The sequence below is a fragment of the Nematolebias whitei genome, chromosome 5 (assembly GCF_014905685.2).
Source record: "Nematolebias whitei isolate Nwh7 chromosome 5, NemWhi1, whole genome shotgun sequence".
Classification (NCBI taxonomy): Eukaryota; Metazoa; Chordata; class Actinopteri; order Cyprinodontiformes; family Rivulidae; genus Nematolebias; species Nematolebias whitei.
Window position 1 is genome coordinate 8,540,050 of NC_056502.1, and position 22,691 is coordinate 8,562,740.

The window sequence follows — 22,691 nt, forward strand, 5'->3', positions numbered from 1 at the left end:
TTAACTCGTGTAGCTGAGACTTCCTGAGTTTTACTGCAAACTAATAGAAACAAACGTTTTTTTTTTCTTATGTATGGTTCGTATTTTCTTTATTTTTAATTTTTATTGTTGTTAGATTTTTGCCTTTTATTCCATGTTCTCTACTTTCTATGACTGATATAAGGGAGTGGTGGTGCAGAGGCTAGAGAAGATGGGCCCATGATCAGAAAGTCGCAGGTTCAACTCCCCGGACTGACGACATCAAAATGTGGGTGAAGAAAGTGAAATACCTACACCTGCCTCCACCCTCACCTGGACCCCTGAGCAAGGCCCTTAACCCCCACCATCTGCTCCCGAACAGGTCTCTCTTGAGAATGAGTTCTTGTGACTCGATGAGACTACCTGTATAAATAAAGGGTAAATAAAATGATCACAGCTGATAAAGTACTAACTTTTGATAAATGTTATAGAACATCACTTCAGAAATAACCAGACTATTCCTTTAAGTGCCACAAAATGCCACATATTTTATAGAGGGTTTGCTTTGTGTGACTAGTTAGTCGTTACAGGTGTGTGGTCCACTTTGTGTTCATTGGAGGCTACTTTATTATTTGATTTTAAACATTACAAGAGAAAAAATAAAATTTGATCACTTTATTTGATGCCATAAATAAACCAAAACTGTGTTTCCATAAAGGTCTAACTTCAAAAATCAAGAAAAAAATAACCATCATCTACTTGATTTGGGCCAGAATTGGAATCAGTCAAGTTAAAAGACCAACAAATGTCAGTGAGGGTGAAAAGCTGAACTAAACTGGTTTTCTATTCTATTTATATTTTATTTGTACGGAAAGGAAAAGTGTCTGAAAGCTTTAGTAGAAACAATGCATTTAAAGTATCTTTGGGTTTCTGCAAGAAACTGATTAACAGAAAATCATAAAAACAACAGATTGATTTAAACGTTAATCTCTCACTTGAGATATTTTACTGAATGCGGTTTTCTAGATTTAAACATTCGTCTTTGGTTTGAAGTGACATCAACAATCAGGCTTTGTAACACATCGTCTTTTATTGGAATCACAGAAGCCATTTTTCTGTAAATAGAACCGTGTTTTGTCGTTTCACAGTTCTGTAACATAATCTGGCTCTAGAATGGCTTCTGGTGATATTCAGTAACTTTTATTTTGATATTTAGCTGTGTAAAAATATATATTTTACATGTAAAACACACAATTTGGCAGCTGGCATGAGCACAATGTGGATACATCTGGACATCTTTGAGCCTGCAGGCGTTCAAGTGCTGTTTTAAACCTCACAGTGGTTCTCTAGTTCCCTGTTCGACAGATTAGGCGCTGAGCTTCTCAGATTCTTCGGTCTTCACTACGGTCATCTGCTCCTCGTGATCTGGCTCTTCACCTGGCACCTGGGACAAAAAAAGTTTCAACATTTAATTAAACGTAGCTGCTTTGATTTTTCACATCACTTTTATTCTCCATTTTATGCATCTTATGACATTTTTTCCAGCTTTAAGTGCTGCAGCCTTTGTTATTATTTTTATTAACCAGAGTGCTTTAAATGTGGATTTTTTTTAACTTGATTGTTGATGTCAAACATTTAAGTAGATAAATTATAATAAAACAAATATTACCATAAAATAGGACCAATAAAATAATTTTAATTGTATTTGCTTTATTTATCTTGAGTTTTTATGAACTAAAGGCAATTCTCATATTTCTATATTAACATTAACATTTTTTTAAAGTTTAAACTATGGTAATTGAGAAATAACAATGGCCTCAATCTTACTTTTTAAAATAAAATCCTAATAATCCACAATATAAATGTATAATCATAATATACAACAAACAGGATGTACAATTTACTGGTGGCAGATCTTATTTAGGCCAGTTTTACATCTAAAGTTTTTTTTAACCACCCAGTAAGGATTGGGAATTTGCTTCCCCTGGTGGTCAGAAATAGATAAGGTCAGATTTAATAGACTGGTGTGACTGTTTTCCGGCTGCTTCTACTGGTGCAACACCACCATCTTATGGTTGTGACATAAAAATCTCCTTTTCTAACCCCCCAGGGACATTTGATAATCAACAAAATCATAGAAAGCAGTTTACAAGGAATCTTGTTTTTGATTTATATACAAAATCTTTCACTGCAACAGATAATATAAAATTTACTTTACACATTCAAACCCTATTGTTTCTTTTAATACCCTTTTTATAACATAAGTACCCACTATTTAATGCTAATAATTAGACAGTTTGCAGCATTTTGTTTGAACAATCTCCATCTTTCAAACACATTTTTTTTTTTTAATTATTGGGTGTTAATGAAAATAGGGCCCTCCTGAAAGCTGTTAACCCCAAAATAAATACACTTTTTGGATGCTTGTCAGTGGAAACATTGATGCATTCTGCTGAGCTGCTTGTTTCCATCTCTGTAGTTGGGTTATGCTCACCTCCCAGTAGATGCTGTCCTCAAAGCAGGCTGCATCAGAAGCAGCACCCAACAGGGGCACCTTCAAAATAAAACCTGGACAGAAAGCATCAGTATGTCAACACTAATTAGGTTTTTTTTTTGTAGATGCATGTATAGTATGCTTTCACTGAAATGATTTAGTACAATAAAATTCTAATCAAAGCGCATTATTTAATACGTGCAAGAGTCCATTTTGTTCTGAACTTCTGCTAACCTGCATAAGAACGTCTCATGACTCATGAAGTAGATAAAACTATTTATTTAATCCAACCTGGCAACTAATGTGGAAATGTTGATTTGTGTTGTACTGTACTGAACAACAGGTTTGCTGATTTAGGAATCCTAAATATGCGTTTGCTATTTAATTTGACCACAAGTGTCTTGAACTGACCAGTTATTTAACGTGATTTTTAAATAAGTTGATACAATGGAGTGATGTGTCTTTCCTTTCTAAACCTGAATCTAAAGTTAAAATTATCAGTTAAATTGAGTCTCTTTAATTTTACTGAGCTTCAACTCTCCAAATGAAGGCGAGTCGTGTGACACCTACCAACAATAAGACCACCAATCAGGGCCATGCCCAGGGTGATTGCCAGGGAAAGTGCTTGCATGCCTCCCTGGTACATCGCACTTCTGCTTCCATCCGCCACATCAGGAAACACCTTATGCAAACTTAAAAATACACAAAGAAAATAAAACGGTAACGTCAGCTCAATATTAAAAACCAGTTTTCTTTGCAAGTTATCACGACAAGTTAGAAAAATATTGTGAGCACAATTTTGTATGAAACATGAAAATGTTCAGTGTTTAAAATGGTTTCATATCGTTCTACAACAAAGTGATACAACAGTAGGTACAGCTTTTAGCTCACAAAGAGCTGAGAGCTCTGAGCAAAGTTAAGCTTGTTGAGTCTAGATTTAACTTGTAAAATATTTCATTGTGTCAGATGAATCGTTTACCCGTTTCCATAAACATCTTTAGTTGCAACAGAAGCAGTGACAGCCCCCACAATGGCCCCCAGGACTCCGGGCATCCCGTGCAGGTTGTGAACCCCACAGGTATCTTGAATACGCAGCTTTTCCTCCAGGATGGGCTGAAACAGAAGATGTCACTTTACTGATATGTAATTTGTTTTAGATTAACATAAGAATAGTAGCAACGCAAGAATTAAAATCAGTGCGACGAAACTTTTGGACAGACTCGTCTTTAGAGTTTGGCATTTCTTAAACGGCTCATTTATGAGAATAAACATTGATTCGTCCTTACCGAGAGGTATTTGAAGCCGAGCACGGAGATGATGCCGGCCAAGAAACCAACAATCATGGAGCCGAAAGGCGTCAGCATCATTTCACCAGCTGTTCCTGCTGCGACTCCACCGGCCAGGGCAGCGTTTTGAATATGGACCTAAGATAAAGACAAATGTAAGGCGGATTGTGATTAAGAATTTTTTTAATGAAATTTTCTCTGGTACATGCGTACAGGGCTGCACTGCTAATATGATCAATTCTGACATATTTTACCAAACATTTAATCACCAGGAGTTGCTTCAGAATTACGAATTCAATCTATTTTATTAAACAAATGCTTAGAGTAAATCATTGAAAACAATAAATAGGTGTGAGGTATATTTTGCCCAGTGACAGCTGGGATGAACTCCAGCACCCTGATCAAGATAAAGCAACAAGCAGTTATCAATTAATTAATAAAATCACAAATAACATTATAGAGGCACCGCACAGCTTTTATAAAATCCTGACAATAACGTATCCAGATTCTTTAAAGCAGTCATGGCAGCAAAATGCAAAAGTAAAAATAAGTAATAAAATAAAACCCTATTAAATATTAGAATGTCTGAATATTTCTGGCATAAACCATCAAACATTTAAATCAGAATATTTCATTCTGCACAAACCAGACTAGATTGTTTTTCAGAGGAGCTCATAGTTCTGATTGGCATCCAAGAAAACCAAACATCATAAATACAATTTATTTTTAAATCGACGTGTGGTTGTTTGAGCTTATATAAAAATCATCAATACGATATTTTTATGGCTTAGCCTCATCATCATAGCTGTAAAATAAAAAAAAATAAAAAATATATATATATATATATTTTTTTTTTTTTTTTTTAATTGGTGTATCCTTTAAATTTACAGAGCTGAAGAGAGACAAGTCAGAGCAGAAGAATGTTGGAGACAGAGACACCACAAGACAAGAACAAATGGTCCAGAAGATGGTCTGAACTGGGAGAAAGAATCTGTTTCTCACATTTCAAGGGGAACCCCTGGTACAGGGTTACTCAATTTAAATACAAAATGTTTGCAGTACACAGTTTCATAACGTTAATTTGACTTCAGCTGCCAACAACAAAACTTACATCAGAGAAAACAAGAACTTTGATCGTTCTCATTTTGTTGTTTCACAGTGAAAGCTAGACAAATTAGTTGTTTTTAATAAGAAATGATGCAATAGTCATAAAAAATACCAGTGTTTCTGTGCTGGGTAAGACCAAATGTGATAAGAATCAAATATTGCCTCTGATCACGTCTATTTGCTTTTTGATTGTCTGTGCTAAGATACTTTTTATCCTGTTGACACATTTTCAATAAAACTTTAAATTTTCTTGTCAGAATACAATAAATGGATTGTGAATCATTGAATCATGAATCCTTGTGGCTCAGTGAGTATAAATAAATGACTAATGTCTAATAATGACAAATTCACCACATTTACAACAATGATCACTCTTTTTAGTGTTATCCACTACGCCCACATGCAAACACATCAAACCACAGATCAGGGACAACCTGGGGTTCACTGCCTTGCTCAAGGACACGTCGACAGATGAAACCAGAATTGAACCTTGAATTCTCAGAATGGCAGCCCCTCATCTTGCAGAGCCACAGACAGCATGTCTATGACAGCTATTATTCAATAACTTTATTGGAGATCACTTTCAAAGTGCTATGACCGCGAAGCTGTGACGAAATACTTATTAGTTTTATTTTAAAGCAAAACAGCATCACCCCCAACCCCACCCCCGACCTCCGGTGTGAATTAAAGTCAAAATGAATCAGCCACATTAAACGGTGTCTGTGAGCACAGACAATAGGAAAGTATCAAACAGACATAAACAGAGGCAGCCCATATATTTCTTCTTGTAGTGTAAACACGGCTCCTGTCGACTGTCATCATTCCCTCGTGGACTGTAAACTTTGAAACCCTCATGGATGAAAACTTCCAGAGGAACTTATGGGGTTCATTTTGATTGGAGAGAAACATCTTTATCACGATTCTTGTGCCCGTTTAAAATGATAAACTCCTCATAATCACCTTTTCAGACCTCGTGGTGTCCCATTTGTCTGTTACGCTCATCCTCTCCTCTTTTAATCAACATGAGCATTTTATATACGATGGTTTTTGTTCTGAGACGCACATCTTCTGCTGATAGCTCAGCTCTGATAACCTGGGCCCTTTAGAGCTCGCTCTGTCAGGGAGGCGTGCTGCACAACTTGGCATAAGCTTCCATTGTTGAACCACTAGGGTATGTTGGGGAAAGGGGTAAAGTAATGAAAGTAAGAAACATCAGATTGATACAAGGCTGAAAGTAAAACACGTTCACACGAGTGTGTAAAAACGTGAACACACACACTGCAGACAACAAGCTGCACTGAAGGGGAAATATCACAACTCGTGTCTACAGGGCGTAAAGCTTGGACTAAAAGTTGTTATGTTATATCATTTAGTAACTCTAAAACAAAATGTCAGTGTAGAAATGTCCACTCTTAATAGTATAGTACTGGTAATTAATAAATCAGATTTTAAAGTAAAATTATCATCATGTGGCAACGTGGCTCAGTCAACTTTTAAATTGCTCTTATGGGCTTCATCTGACTTATTCATCAGGTTTTATTGTTTGTGTGTCTCTGTCATGTGTTGTAAACCCTGATAAAGAATCTAACCAAATGTACTCAATTTAGTTTTATACTATTATAGATTTGTTATAAAATACTGTAGCTACAATTATTTTCATTTATAGATGCAGGAATGTGATTTAGAGGTAGAGGGGAGTTGGTGCTGTAAGCATGTACGAATTTGTTTGACTCTAAATATCTGTTTGAATCATATCTCAATACTATAAGAAATTAAATGTGCAGTGCATCTGAATATGGACAATCAAATATGTAGAAAAATATTTATAAAAATTTCAGTCATGACCTAAATAATCAGCCCACTTTTTTAATGGGATTTAGAAAGTTGTTAAATTTTGCACACAAATAAAAAAAAACAGTGTGTCAGATTGACAATACTCTTTAATATCAACATAGTTTTATTATTATTCATATTTTTTTAAAGTGCTTTTAACTGTGTGCTTAGACATGCATGTCCTCTGGAAACGGGCACCAGTGACCCCAGCGACCTGGAAAGGAAGAAGCGGGTAAAGATAACGGATGGAAAGATATATGGATGTCCAGGGTTTGCAACGCCCTCCAAAGCCCTACTTCCCACTGAATTGTCCGTCTTACAGGTGAAGATAAAATGTCTTTAAAAGTCGACTTCTCTCTGGTTCTTAAAGTTTGTTACCTCTCCATAATTAAATTTCAGAAACAAGACCTTAATTGAAAATGACAGTCCTAATCCTGCTCACCATGTCCAGCTTGCCATCATGAGCTGTGAGGGCAGACATGCCGTACGTTGACAGAGTGCACGCTGCCAGCGAGTAGTAGGTGTTCATGGCTGTGCGGTGCTGGGCGTCACCAAGTTCTGTGATGGCAGAGTTGAAGCTGGGCCAGAACATCCACAGGTAGATGGTACCTATGGATCCACACACATACTGGTTTAGAAGTTCCTCAGAAATGAACGCTGCGCCTCAAACTTTCTGAAAAGGTAGCTCCTTTGCACACTCATTTGGCAGCCATTTTATCACAGGCGGCTGCTAGTTTGAGGCTTGCACATATGTCAAACTCAAGAGCCGCGGGCCAAATCTGGTCCCCCAAGATGATCATATAAATGTAAAATATTGTATCTCTTCTAATTTTTTCCTTAAAAACAGATAAATATATCATTTAGTATAGACTTCTCTTGCCAGCTGACTAACTTTGAAGCCAGAAAGAAGGTTGGATCATTCTATCATTAATGATTCTGATGTGGAAAGAGCAACAGGACATCAAGTGAGACACATCAAACTCTTGTTCATGAAACTGAAACCAAAAAAAGATATCGGGTATCTGACTTGAGTTAATGTATCATTTGAAAGTGACTGGTGGCTCAGACAAAGTTTTTAAATTTTGGCTCCTTTTGGTAACCGAGTTAGACAATGATGAAAAATCCAAGACTGTTTATGATTACTGTTTGTTTCTTAGTGCTGCAGAGCTGAGCACACCTCATGTAGACATACAATTTATCTGTGCGCAAACCTTTTATGAATGGTTGCAAGCAACAACGTAAACAATTTCAATAAATCTCCAGCTTTGTGTGAGGATTACCGATCATGGCGAACAGGTCAGAGTGGTAGACGGAGCAGTTCTTGTGTTTGCTCTTGCTCAGATTGGGCCGATACAAGACTCGTGTCACCATCAGGCCGAAGTAGGCTCCAAATGTGTGGATGGTCATGGAGCCTCCAGCATCTCTGGTCTGAAACGAAGTGTACAGGATGCATGAAGTTACGAATTGTATGACTGTAAGTGCACGAGTAGATTGAATGTATGCATTCAAATAATTAGCTTTGTCTTCCTAGTCTGGGTCGGTAATCTGGCACAGTTTTACACAGAATTTTAAGTAAAGCATTATCACAGATTAGAAAGTCAATCCTTCTGTTTCTGAAGTTAATCCAGGATGTGATTATTTGGATACTCACTCCCAGAACGGTCAGCAAGATGAACTCATTGACAGCAAACAACGTGACCTCAAATACTGCCATGACCAGCAGCTGGACCGGACTGGTTTTACCCAGAACTGCTCCAAATGAGATCAGCACAGAGCCGGTGCAGAAATCAGCATTGATCATACTGAGAAGAAAAAGACAATTATAATTTAAAAACAACAAAGTGTTTAAGAACAGTTTACAGTAGACACTAAATGTTTCAAATCAACAGGTAGTTTGCATTTAGATATCATATTTGATAAACAATTTAATTTTAAGAAATGTAAATGATATTCCATTTCCTCAATGTGGCCAAAAATTGATTAAAGCCACCTTGAAATTAATAAATGAGCTTAAAGGAATTCCAATACTTCAATTAAACTTGATTTTGATTGATTTTCTGAGATAATGAGTGCAAAGCAACTTATTTGACATGAAGTGAACTTCATTAGAGAAACAAAGCCTTCATTTTTAAACATTTGTAGCAAATATCATGCATATTTTATGTAATTGTTGTAGGTTCGTGATAAGACATAAAAAATATTGTTCCCACTTTATAAATGTCTTTTAGGCAGGAATACAGCTCACCCTCTCTGTGGGTCTGAAAACAGAACATGTTCCCATATTTGTATGTCTCATAAATAAATGGGCTTGTTTGTGTTTTATATTTTTAGTTTGATGATGTTATTTTAAGAGCAACTAAGAAGACTTAAGAGGAAACAACACAACACACTGAGAGTATGTATATTGCATTAAGAGGCTCGTTTAGTTTGCATGCAGCACACACCTCGTCACTCCAATATGGATCTTGCTGCCATCGTGCATGCCATGGAAGAAGCCCTGCATGAGCGTGGCCCACTGCAGGGCAAAGGCTGCGATCAGGAAGTTGAAGCCCACACTGCTGAAGCCGTAGCGCTGCAGGAAGGTCATGAGGAAGCCAAAGCCAATGAAGATCATCACATGCACATCCTGGAAACCTGCACAATATAAAAAAAACAATGAATGATCAGGAAGCTCCTCAGTAGGTTCAGGTTAGGGTTTGGTTTATTTGTCATATGCAAATCATTGCAAGGTCAACAATGCAATGAAATGCTCAGGACGAGAAGAATCGTCTCGACTTGACAAAAAGATAATAAAAAATAACAAAGCATGCAGTAAAAATACAAAAACAAGGTGCAAAAAGTGAAAAATAAATACATCTAACAGTGAATGTTTGCAGCATGGTCCCATTAGCACTACAGTACTAGTACTAGTTGGCACCACAGTACTAGTACTGTGCTTGCACGTTTTACAAGCAGTAAAACAAACAAAAAATACACTTATCTATGGTTGGATGCATTAATTCCTAAAACTTGTCAAGTAAAATCAGTTTTTCAAAAAAGGGTTTCTTTTTGTTGCATTTTAGTATTGATCAGTTTGGAAATTGACTTTAAACAACTTTCATTCATCGTCATCAAACTATAATATTTGTGAGTAGATAACACGATTCATAGTTGTGTCAAATAATTTTTTCCATCATAAACTTAATATTAAGTTTCCAAATGACACCAAAACCAGATTGAATAAATGATGAGAAATGAAACATTTGAGTAGTCGAATAAACAAGTGAACAAGCAAAAGATGTAAAAACAAAAAGTATTTGAAACTTTTAACAATTTTTTTTTTTAATGAAGGTACTTTTTAGTCTTACTCATTCATTTGTTTGTTTTAAAAATGACCTTGTAAAGAGAAAAGCACCAGTTCTATAATTATTCAAGTTCTGTTTAGGTGTGACAGAGACGTGCCAACCGTTCATCAGGTAAATGTCAGTGTTGGCAGCCGCCATCAACAAATGCTGCCAAGGATCTAAGGTTTTGTCACTAAAAACAAAAGTTCCTCGAGCGTGCATTTGAAAAAACTGGTTAAGCTGAAAATCAGCTTCAGTTGTGGCTCGGCACCTGTACAGGTTGACTCATGCTGGGTGGTAATTCTTGGAAACTCGCTTTAAATGTTGTTCACCTAAATCTAATAAATCGGTACACAGAACAGCTGAAAGGAACAGGAAGCAGTCCATTTTAAATGCAAGTTGATGATCATTTCTTCCGTCCTCTTTCCCGGTTCACACAGTTTCTGAGCATTATGAGATGTTGCCATGGCAACTGTTAATTGACATGGCCAAGTGGGGACCGAGCCAGTGTCCCTGTTTGCATTTTGTCCTAAATACATGCAATTCCCAATGGCCTGAGAGGACACCTTCCTATCAGAGCAGTAATGAGCTCGTCCAACCATCACCAGATTTATTAAGAAGCTAGAGTAATATTTTACCTAACAATGTTTGTTTTACATATTTTAACATTTGCTTCAGTTTTTCTATTCCTCTTGGAATAAAAGTATCTTGTGGCCATATAAATCCACAAATTAAATCCATTTTTAATGGATGAATACCAAGTGCTGTGAAGGTTTTGACATTTTTAAGGTGATTCATATCTATATAATAAAAGGAGACTTCCCTGGATCCATCCTGTGGATTGTTGTGCAAGACAGAGACAAGTTTTGTTTCAGTGAGCCTAACTTCCTTATTTAATAAAACTTACAGTACAAACACAGTTTTACCAGTAGCAACGTTTATTCCTTGCAGAGCGTGAAAAGTCTGGGTCTATGTTTACTGTACAATTTTTTCCAAGCATGCTATAAGGATACAAAGTGTAGGTTGTGTATACAGACTCCTGAGACATGAAGGTGAACTCGTGCCTCAGCTGCCGTGACAGTGAAGGCATCAGAATAAACACTGTCTCAGACCATAAAAAGCCATGGACTTTTACCTGCTACCCTTATTTTCTAAAAGCTGTCACCTTCAGGCGTTCAGAACAATACTTCAAAGACAGTTTGTCTTTTGTTTAAACTTGAAAACAATCTGCAGTGTACCGTTTTTGGTGTGTCAGTAGAAATGAGGCTGCACAAAGTAAAGTTAGAAGTCACAACAATGTGGCATGTTGAAGCAAGTAACAGTTTGATGGATCCAGCACGTTTGGCTCCATTTAGAGGCTGACCAGTCTGTTTTGTCATTAAGGTTAAAGTACTTGTTGATTAGGTTAAATTGGGTTAATCATTCGTACAAGGAAACCAGTCAATGAAAGAAACTGAAGCAGAGTTTGTAGTTGCGCTAATTGGTTGGTGAGACTGAACTTTAGCACTGAGGGACTTTAGTTAAATGCTGATGTCAGCGTCACAACAGGCAAATAGTGTGGTGGGATACTGATGTGATCAACGTTTTACTTTGCCTTTTCAATTACAACTGTTGGAGCTGGATGTGTGTTTTATTTTATGCACAACAACCCTTAAAAATGAATATTTTTCACATTAAAACATTACTAGAACCGCCTTCTTCCACCTGCGTAATATCACTAAAATGAGAAACATCTTATCTAAAAATGGTGCAGAAAAACTGGTTCATGCATTTGTCACGTCTAGACTGGACTATTGCAATGGTTTGTTATCTGGTGTCCAAATGCTTCTTTAAAAAGTCTTCAGTTGATCCAAAATGCTGCTGCCAGAGTATTAACTGGAGTTAGTGGGAGATATCATATTTCTACAGTTTTAGCTTCTCTCCATTGGCTCCCTGTCAAATCCAGAATTGAATTCAAAATCTTACTTCTAACCTACAAAGCCCTCAACAACCTAGCTCCATCTTATATTACAGATCTTATTGTTCCATATTTTCCTAACAGAGCACTTCGCTCTCAGACTGCAGGTTTACTCGTGGTTCCTAGAATTTCCAAAAGCAGAATGGGAGGAAGATCTTTCAGTTATCAGGCTCCTCTGTTGTGGAACCAACTTCCAGTTTGTGTCCATGATGCTGACACATTGTCCAGTTTTAAGACTGGGCTTAATATTTTATTTTTTTGATAAATCCTATAGTTAGGGTTGGCTTGTTATGTTACCTTAAGCTTAGACTACTAGAGGAAAAATTGACCTTGTTTCCTTAAATAATTTGCTAAAATGGAATATTTTTTATTTGATATTATTTCTATCTTAACAAGATTCTGGACCTGCCATTGTGTATCTGTTCCTCCTTCTTGTTCCTCTCAAACCCAGCTGGTCGAAGTAGATGGTCCGCTTGTCCTGAGCCTGGTTCTGCTAAAGGTTTCTTCCTCATGAGGGAGTTTTTCCTTCCCACTGTCGCCTTCATGCTTGCTCAAGATGAGAGTTCTGTGATGGAGTTAAACTCAAAGCAGTCTGCTCCTCAGATAAATAATGTTAAATTATTATTTTTGTAGATGATTGTTCCTGTTCAGTGCCCTGAGATGACTTCTGTTGTGACTTGGTGCTATATAAATGAACTGAACTGAAACTGAATTGAAAAAGGGCACGTTAGACATTCACATTTGATGTGTTGGCTCATGAACATGTGAAAGTGCACAATTCAAAGACCAACAGGAAGGGGCAGAGCGAGCACTGATGTAGAAGCGTGCTTGAATGAACATTTCCATCAGTGTCTGCTCTGCAAAAAGACGGGCCACACACTCAGAACGGACACCTCCACCTAAACTACAACTAATAAATGGCTTGATGGCATCAGCAATCTGCCATTTTAGTTCTAAAAGGTGGAGATAAGTGATCTCTGAAGTGGTCTGTGAACTTTAAAGTTAAAACAGCTTCTGCAACGCACAACTTTTGTAATCGATAAATACGTGAATGCACGACTGACATTGCTACATTTTATTACAACACAATTATATAAAGTCATAAAAAGTGAGATCCACTTTATATCACACAAAACACAAGTATGCTAAAACTATGACTATATTTTAGACATCAGGACTATTCTTACTTCTACTTTAATGTTGTACAGGTTTAAATTGTGTACTCTGTGTACACATTTTTAGAAATGTGGTAAGGATCACGACTGCGATAATCTAATCTAGACTTTGAAAACGTACCAGGGCGAGTCCAGTCATGAGATTAAATGTTTTATAATGCAACTCCATGCACAATATATTACAGTGGTACAACTACGATCCTTACAAATGGACCACAAAACACAAAGAGTTGCAAACATTATACTTTCAAGTGGTTTGATGGAAGCATGAAAGAGAAGAAAGGGGTTCATTGTGAGCAAAGATTCAAAATGGTCTTCAAACAAAGTATATGGTAAACTTTTATGCTAAAAAGTACATTACATTTTCTTTAAACTCACCAAATTATAAATTTGGCTCAAAGCAGCAGTTGCAAAAATGATCTGTCTTTCAAGCATGGCAAAGTTTTCTCATTATGACTGAAAAATATTTGCTCAAAATAAAAACCATAATACTTAGAAGCAGCTGCTTTTATTTTATTTATTTATTTTAAGCTCTAAAGTTGTTGTTTTTTTCAGTGCAATGCTTTGCAACTGGAGACTTACTTGGATAGCGGTAGTAGAATTCATTCTCAGCGTCAGAATGGTTGTGATGGTTATTGTGCTTATTAAACAGCTTTGAATCCGTATCATGGTCGTACTCCACCAGCACGCCGAAAAGGATGATGAGGATGATCTCCAGGATGAAGCAGATGACAGGCAGCTTCAACCTCATGTTGGTGCTTGTATCCGTCATGTTCTCAGACTTGGAAAAGGTTTGTTGTTGAAAACTCCAGGGCAGAAAATATGGTTTAACACTGTCTTTCTCACACAGACGTCCTCTGTGCAGAGACCAGCTTGTGTGTGTCTGAGGGTGGAGGAGGCTCCCGGACAAACACAAGAGCTTCACGTGTGTGTTTTTGTTTAGCTGGGTCACACCTACCGGACCTAAAAAGGCACAGCCATGGTTAGTCCAACCCCCTTTTTAAATGATTTTAAGGTAGGCTGAAGGGCCTCAGCTCACTTTTACATTATCAAAAGGTAATTACTCATTCATTCATTCAACATTTATTTATACAGGTTAGTCTCATTGAGTCACGAGGACTCGTTTACAAGAGAGACCTGTTTTAAACAAAGAACACAGATGAGGCACACACAGCAATAATCATTCATATAAAAGCGTATAGAATGAAAAGTACATGAAAGAAGTGATACAAAACAAAATAATGCAAAACATGCTACATTATAAAATGGTGTAAGATACTAAAAACAGGAACATGTCTGCATTGATTTTTGCATAGAACTTAATAGTTGTTTAAAATCCTTTGGGGAGATCAAGGTCGAGAGTTCAGACTTTTTTGCAAGGTGTTCCAGGAAACAGGAGCGGAGTAAGAGAAGTCCCTTTTACCAAATTCAGTCTGCAATGAGGGGACACTGCAGGTAATGATGTCTTGGGAGCGCACGCTGTAGCTGCACTGATGACGTGACATGTAGGAGGAGCTATATGAAGGCAACAGACCAAGAAGTGATTTAAAGATGAAAATGTACCAGTGAAAAAATCTGTGAGAAGTTCATGATGACCAGTTAACCAGTGAATACAGGGTGCAGTGATGGGTATGGTAGTTGCAGCCAGTAATGAATCTTAGTACACTGTGATAGACAGCATCCAGCATCTGCAGGGTGCTTGCAGGAGCATTCATGTAAATAATGTCACTGTAGTCAGTGGATGGAAGGAAAGTCACAGTTACAATGTGTTTCCTAGCATTTGGGGTTAGACAAGATCTATTTCTGGAAAATAAACCCAGTTTAACTTTCAGTTTCTACTCCAAGATTTTGACGTGAGGCCTAAAAGAGAGATATGCATCGACCAAGATTCCCAAGTATTTGTAAGAATCCACAAACTCAATAGGAACACCATTCGTTGATAAGATAGAAGGGAGGACTGCTGGTACCGACTTCCTGTTTGAAAACAGAATCCCTTTGGTTTTCTCAACATTTAGCACCAGTTTGAGACGGAACAAATCTGACTGGATGATGTCAAATGCAGACTATAAAAGCTTCACATCACATTCACAACATTTTGTTCAAGAAAGTTATATCACATCAACACTAATGGCCAAATAATTTAGATGTTATTTTGGAGTGAATGGAAATTTCACGCAACAGCATGCATTTTATTGCAGACTATTCATCTCAGGTATTCTTGATGAACAGAAAATTGTAGCTTACGTGTGTAATTTTCAAAAAAGAATCCTGAAATTCCTCTTTCTGCACAGCTACTTGGGGTCCCAACCATCATACCATCATTCTCATTGATTACTCATTGGTGATTCAGCAAACTGCTTCATTTTTTATGAGAATAAATGTGATTTTAAGTCAGTTAACCTGATGATTCAAACCTAGCCTTTTTCATTTTGGTAGCCAGTAGAAATCATCTGTTGCCCAATGACACAATAAGAATTTTGATGCTCTTACAAGTACCTTGATAAGATAGAAAAGCACTATCTAGGTGCAGTCCATTTACAATTTAATCCAACAAAGATTAGTAGCAATGCAGAATATATCCTGGCATATACCAGGTTCATAGCAGGGACATACTGGTGTACCTGGATGTTCTCAGCAGCAACAAAAGTATTGCATTATTTTCAAATGTGTCGCTTCATTAAGATCTTTCATGGAAAAAAACAATTTTCCACAGAAGTGCAGATGTGTCCAACATAAACTGTCCTGCTGTAACACACAAAGAAATCAGAACTTTTGTGGATCATGAATTAAAAATACACACAAACTATGCTTGTTGTTGTATTCATCATATATCACAACTAATTACATTATAATCTTGTGATTATATTTTCACAAAGTTTGTAGGATATTATGTAAAGATGCAATTAAATCTGTTCTATTCCTAACACACAAGTCTGCAGTACATGCTGGCAGCAACTGACATAAATCACAACAATTTGGATCATTTATTATATGGTCACATTTAAACAGAATGCTGGAGGGTGAGCAGAGAACTCTCACATGAAGCTGCAGGATGGGTCGCATGAACTAGTTGCCCCTTTCTTTTCTGCCTGCAGTGAGATTTCGTAAGAGATGTTATTCGCACCTGTCAGGTATTTTTTTTATCCTAAAAGGCATGTCAGAATGTCGCTGTGATTCTAAGAAAGTTGAAACCCGACTGCAGGTTTAGAAGAAAGCGATGAACAGAGGAATTAAGTCAGTAACTGAAGTCAGTCAGACAACTAATGGTGTCCTCCATCTTTCTCCTGTATGTGACAAACAGTAAAGAGTAAAGCTGACTTTTTTTTTATTGTTGTTGTTGTTTTGTGGTCCACAAATCCAATAATAATAATTAAAATATATATAATTTGCTATGAGGTGCACTCTAAATAGTTTTTCTGTTTCATTGGATGACTTTTTATTTCATCCATCCTTCCATTCTCTTTACCCGCTTCTTCCTTTTCGGCTCGTGGGGGTCACTGGTGTCCGTATATAGCAGTCACTGTGCAAGAGGCGGGGGACACCCTGGACAGGTCTCAGTCCATCACAGGGACATAGAGACAAACAAGACAGCTACTCACTGGGACAATTTAGTGTTGCCAATTAGCCTAACATGCATGTTTTTGGTTTGTGGGAGGAAACCGTCTCACTTAGCAGCAACAGCTCTACCAACTGAGTCACCATGTCGCCTAAAAGCAGCTGTTTCTTAACTTTTTTATTGCATTACCATAAAAAAGTTTGAACATGGTAACCAAAATGTCAACAATTCAGTTTTGCTTTTTCCTGCAAGTCTAATAGAATATGCTAAATTGTATTGTATATGTATGTACGTGTATATATACTGCTGATCTTATGCTGCTGATTTATTTCATGTTGCTGTGTTCATTCGTACTCATCTACTCACACAGACTCATGTTCGTGCTGCTGTTGTTCGGCGTATTGTTTTTGCACTATTAAGTGTTTAGCGTATTTCTTAGTTTAGTGTATTTCTTTGTTCATATCTTGGATCTTATTACTGTTTTTTCTTTTACAATTTATACTTTTGTTGGATGTAACTGGGAACCTGTGTACACAGTTTCGATCCACCACTTGTACCACATGCGAATGACAATAAAGAACCTTGACGTTGATATACATATAGTAGATATATGTACAGTATAAATGCATCATATGTCCAGATGTTTATAGGAACATTCACTAACATTTGCACATTACTTGTTGTATCCGCACAAGAACTGCATCTTCTGCTCTAAACACCAAAGTCTATAAACTTCATGTAAATTATGTACTTCAGATTCAGATTCAGAGATTCTTTATTATCGTTCGCACCACACGTGGTACATGTGGTGGAGCGAAATTGTGTAAACGGGGTCCCAGTTACATCCAACAATAAAATGTAAAATAAAAACAGTAATAAGATCTAAGATATGAACTAAGAAAAACATCAACTAAATACACACTAAGCACTAGTAGCATATAAACAATAAAAACAATACGCCAAACAGCAGCACGAACATGAGTCTGTATGAACAGATGAGCACGCATGAACACAGCAACATGAAACAGATCAGCAGCAACATGAAACAGATCAGCAGCAACATGAAACAGATCAGCAGCAACATGATGTGATTTTTCACAGTGATTATTCTGGTCAGAGATTCATGAGACTAACAGCTTCAGGGTAGAAGCTGTTCCTCAGTCTAGTGGTTCTACACTTAATGCTCCTCAACCTCCTTCCTGAGGGGCGAAGAGCAAAAAGTGTGTGTGCTGGGTGAGTGGGGTCCTTCATGATGCAGATGGCTCTCTTCCTGCATCTAGAGGCGTGTCTTCTACACTGCTGTGGAGAAATCAAACAAAATGTTGTGCAATTTTGCATGGTGCACTGACAATTTTGAATGACAATAAAGTTTAAAAGTTAAAGTTAAATTTAAAATTTAAAAATATATATACATATATACATATACATGTGTGTGTGTGTGCGTGTGTGTGTGTTTTTAACAATAGAAAATGTGCTAGCAACCATTGAATTTGAAGAATTTATCACAAATGTAATTACTTCTCTGCAATAAATTAGAAAATATTAAAGTCTAGCATACTTGTGTAAACATTTAAGTTTTATGTTTTACACTAGTTTTTTTTTATTTAATTTCCCACTGCTTCAGTCTAGAAATGACAAGAAGGTGATTTATGTTTACAGATAATAGTTTATGCGGGTACAAGTTTGTACATGTAAAAACAAACTCATTTGCTTGTGCCACATCTCTGTGGTGGTGATTTCGAAATCTAAAACATGCCTCTTTATTTTTTAATCTGATCGTGGTTTTTTTTTGTTTTTTTTCACTAGACAACAGCAGTTAGTTGTATGAGTTAAAACAGAGTGCCAAGACAGAAACAGGCTCATCTTTAAACTTATTTGGATACATTCTTTGCCACTCCTCTACTGTTCTTACTTGTGCAGGAAAAAAAGCTGCTAAACAACAAGTAAACAAACAAACAAACAAACAAAAAATACAATATTTGTTTTTGGTTATTTAGAGTGCTGACTGAGCGCAAAAGTAAAAGAAAAAGAAAAAATAATAAATAAATAAAGTATTGTTTGGAAAAATATAGAAAACTTTTGCACTTGTGTTAGTAATTAGAAAAGAATGAAAAGAAAAGAAAGTATGAAATGAGCTGACTTCTAAAATGTTAAATCTTTGCTGCTATATGTGACTGACAGCTTTGTATTCATTGCTTGCTTTAATGATTTTTGGACAGTATTTAAGACAACCACTATTTAAATGAAGCAGTTGCAACAAGTGAATATAAAATATATAAAAGTGTAAATGTATTGTGCAAAAACAGTTCCATCTTGATTAAAAATTCAACATTTAAAGGAATTAATTCAAACCCTGTTCTTCCAAAATTATTTAAACATTCCTGAATTTTCATAAAGTTTTGTAAAATGGGTTATTGTGACTGTCTATAAATCATTTTTGAAGCCTGACAGATGCCATGAGCTCATATGAAGTCGCCCGTGACAGACACCTGAAGTCTCCTGAGTCTGCAGAAATACAAAAAGTCTCCACCATTATGGCGATTAGGATTTAATTCCTGAGGAGCTTTAAATTCCATGCAAATGTTAGAGCTGCCTTTCAACAATGGCAGTGTCCACCCAAATTACAGTTTGAGACTGTTTCCTTGATGCTCAGTCAAATTCATTGTCAGCAAGCTACAGGTAAAAAGCTTATTTTGCTATCATTTAATTTTTTTATGCTGTTGTTTAACATATCTTTAAAGCAGTCACTGTATATTTTCTTTTGCTTGTAGGAAACAATATGTGCTCAACATAAACTCAAACACTAAACAATTCTGGTTAAACCTCAGTTGCAACAAATCCTCTTATCCGAGTCCAAAATCAAATAATCCTCGGCATTATACTCCTCACAGTTTATGTTTCCCTGGATTAACCTGCTATCAAATACAAACAAAGGCATTTAGAAAACTATATGTGACAATGCGCTGATTTTAGGAAAAAGTGCTTAAACTGAAGGAAATATTTTTGCACATATATAAACCATATCTATATTTAAAGTCTTAAAATATTTCTTCAAGGCTCACAATCAAGCATTCAAATTGCAGTCGGCTCCTATGTTTCTAGTTTGGCTGCATGAAGTTGAATAATTTGACAGCTCATGATTGTCTTGCATGTCAAAAATGTATTACAAAGTTTAATTGTTGTGTCTCAGTCGTGTCAATTAAAGACTATATGAAATTATGATATGAACGCCCTGATCTTGTCTTTTACTTAAATATGTAAATTGTTTAAAAAGCTGTTGAATTTGTGTTACAGCAAATCAATCAAGAACATCTGCTTGCTTAATTTCCAACAATAATACTTAGTGAATCAATAATGAGCATTATGACTCTTCTACTATTTTTGTTCTTCAGAAATAATCTGACATCTGGTCTCATTTAACATCCTCTGTTGCACTTTTAACATCGTAATCAAAGATTACTGATAAAAATTAAAGTGATTAAAGTATTTTACATTTAAAATAACATCTTGGGGGCCAGATAAGATGTTAACAAGGGCCACATTTGGCCCCTGGGCCTTGAGTTTGACACATATGCTCTAGAGGTTTAAACATGGACTCCACTGATTGTTTAAAACAGTAGGTGCCTCTTGTCGTTCCATCAGTGCAGATGGCTGGCTCCGGAGCCCCTACGATCACACCATCTCCCATATCTCTCTCACATGAATAATAACACAGAAACCACAAGAATCCTGGCACCAGATGAAAGGAGATAATTTCAAGACTAAACCTGCTTGTTATGTAAGAGCAGTTAGAGAAAAATAACATGCATGGGGGTACAATATTTCACAAAGTGAAATTTTTCTAAATTTTGGTGAGATGCCATTTAAAGGCCCTAAAAGTGAGAAGTAATATTTCAAAATTAATGAGGAATCTAACACAAAAAGAGCTAGGAGCAAAGAACAGGATGCCTATTAGTCCCTATGATGAGTCTGGCTACAACATTTTGAACACCTATGGGTGACAGGAGCTTCAACTGATTTTTGATTAAAATGCATTACAGGTGGTCAAGGCTTATGTTAAAAAAGGCATGTATATCTTCTTTTAAATTAGTAATTTTTATGTATTTTTAGCTTAAAATGTGTTAATCAAAATGGAGAATACAACCAGGAATAAAATGATTTCTAACATCATTAATAATATTAGAAAAATTGCCAAAACTAGAAGCAACAAGACTGAAATAATTAGAGATACCAAACAAAATTAACTGATCATAATTGAATGCGTTAAAATCTGGGTCCATACAGCACTCAATGTCTGAGGAACAAACTGTACAATTGTCAGGGCAGGGGGCTAGGATCTGTAGCTTTCATATGAATATTCAGTTGTGTGACAAATGATTTAGAAACAAAAAACACCAAGCACACATAAATATTCAAATAAAGAGTAGAGGACCAAGGATTGATCCCAGAGGTACGCCACAACTGAACTGAGACACTAACATTTAATGACATTAAAATGGTAGCATTGTCTTTTGAGTTAGAATCAAACATTTTTGCATATAAAGATGTAGAAATGTTTTTTGACTGAGATACCTGGATGATTGAGCATGAACTTTGTTGTTTTACTTGAGCTCTAATTAATCATACTGTGTATCATACTAAAACTTTTATTGATTGTAAAATGGGACCAAACAAATGGCAATCAGTAATTATGACAGTATAGTAAACTACAATAATTTATAATGCAAGTCTTGTGTTTGTTAGTTTGTATATTAATATTTGGTCATTTTTCGGAGTGATGACTGACTTCTGTGTGCACTTTATGAGATATTTGCTCCTGGAAGTAATGAAGACTGCTTTACATAATCTCCTCTTTTAAAAATGTTCTCTTATAGATTCCAACTTGTTAAGAAGCAGCTTCGTTACATTTCACAAACTGTTGGGTAGCAACAATGACATCTATATAATCTTGTATAATCATGTTTTTCCTCCTAATCGACACAAACCTAAATGTTTCAAACAGCAAAGACCCAAAGTTTTGCTTTGACTGAGATGTTTACACACATGTTTGATTAGAAGAAACCCTGTGGAACATATCCTCCTGATTCCAATAGTACAATAAAGGTGAAATGTGTTTTGATTTTTTTTTTTCAGCAAAATGATCATTTGTTGAGTACCGATAAATACCAACTTAGTGTTTTATATCATCTGCTGTTTTTATTTCAAGGTTGCAACTGCTTGTATTCACCTAACTTATTTGAAGTTAAAGTATTTGCTACTGTCATGTAATACAAACGGATACACACACATATAGTGTTCTGTAATGTTCTGGGACATTAGAGAGGAAACACAGTAGCTCCAGCCTCAACAGGGTCAAACAGGTATGGGAACGCTAAATTATCTTTCTCACATCTCTGCTCTCAGATCTGTATCTGCCATCAGACTCTCGGCTATGCGTTACACAAACATTTCACCCTGTAAGTGATTGGTTAAAAAAAGCATTACGTAGAACTTCAATAAATCACTCCATGTTGAGTGTGATAGGTCAAATTTGTGCTTTTCAGATGTTCACAACCAGTTTGGTCACAGGTTTTAATGAACTGTTTCAAGTAAAAAACTTTTAATGTTTTAATCGTTAGATTAATAAAATTATGATGAGGTGCCACATGAACCATCTCAGTCTGACCCCTCTAATTTTATCTCCCAGTTGTTCCACCTGTGCTGTACCTCTGATGATCTCATTCCTGATCTTATCCATCCTGTCACTCCTAAGGACAACCTCAACATCTTCATTTCTGCCACTTCCAGTTCTTTCTCCTGTCTTTTTGTCAATGCCACTGTCTCCAGATCATACAACATAGCTGGTCTCACCACTGTCTAGGAAAAGTTTCCTTTGATTGTTGCTGCCATTTTTGTCACAAATCACTCCTGAAACTTTCCTCCATCCTGCCTGGACTCTTTTTTTCACCTCTTTACCACACTCCCCATTTTCCTGGACAGTGGACCCCAAGTACTTGAAGTCC

At 36.4% G+C, this 22,691-nt stretch overlaps 1 protein-coding gene across 1 annotated transcript; it reads right to left on the bottom strand.

The window, feature by feature from the left end:
* Positions 1-363: 363 nt before the first annotated feature.
* rhbg (Rh family B glycoprotein) lies at positions 364-14,058 on the bottom strand. Its single transcript, XM_037676136.1, has 10 exons — positions 13,716-14,058; positions 9,123-9,312; positions 8,330-8,480; positions 7,959-8,106; positions 7,121-7,287; positions 3,739-3,876; positions 3,432-3,565; positions 3,023-3,144; positions 2,453-2,526; positions 364-1,402 (listed from the first exon to the last, which is right to left on the bottom strand). The coding sequence occupies exons 1-10, from the start codon at positions 13,903-13,905 to the stop codon at positions 1,325-1,327; spliced, it is 1,392 nt and encodes a 463-aa protein (XP_037532064.1). The 5' UTR covers positions 13,906-14,058; the 3' UTR covers positions 364-1,324.
* Positions 14,059-22,691: the final 8,633 nt, after the last annotated feature.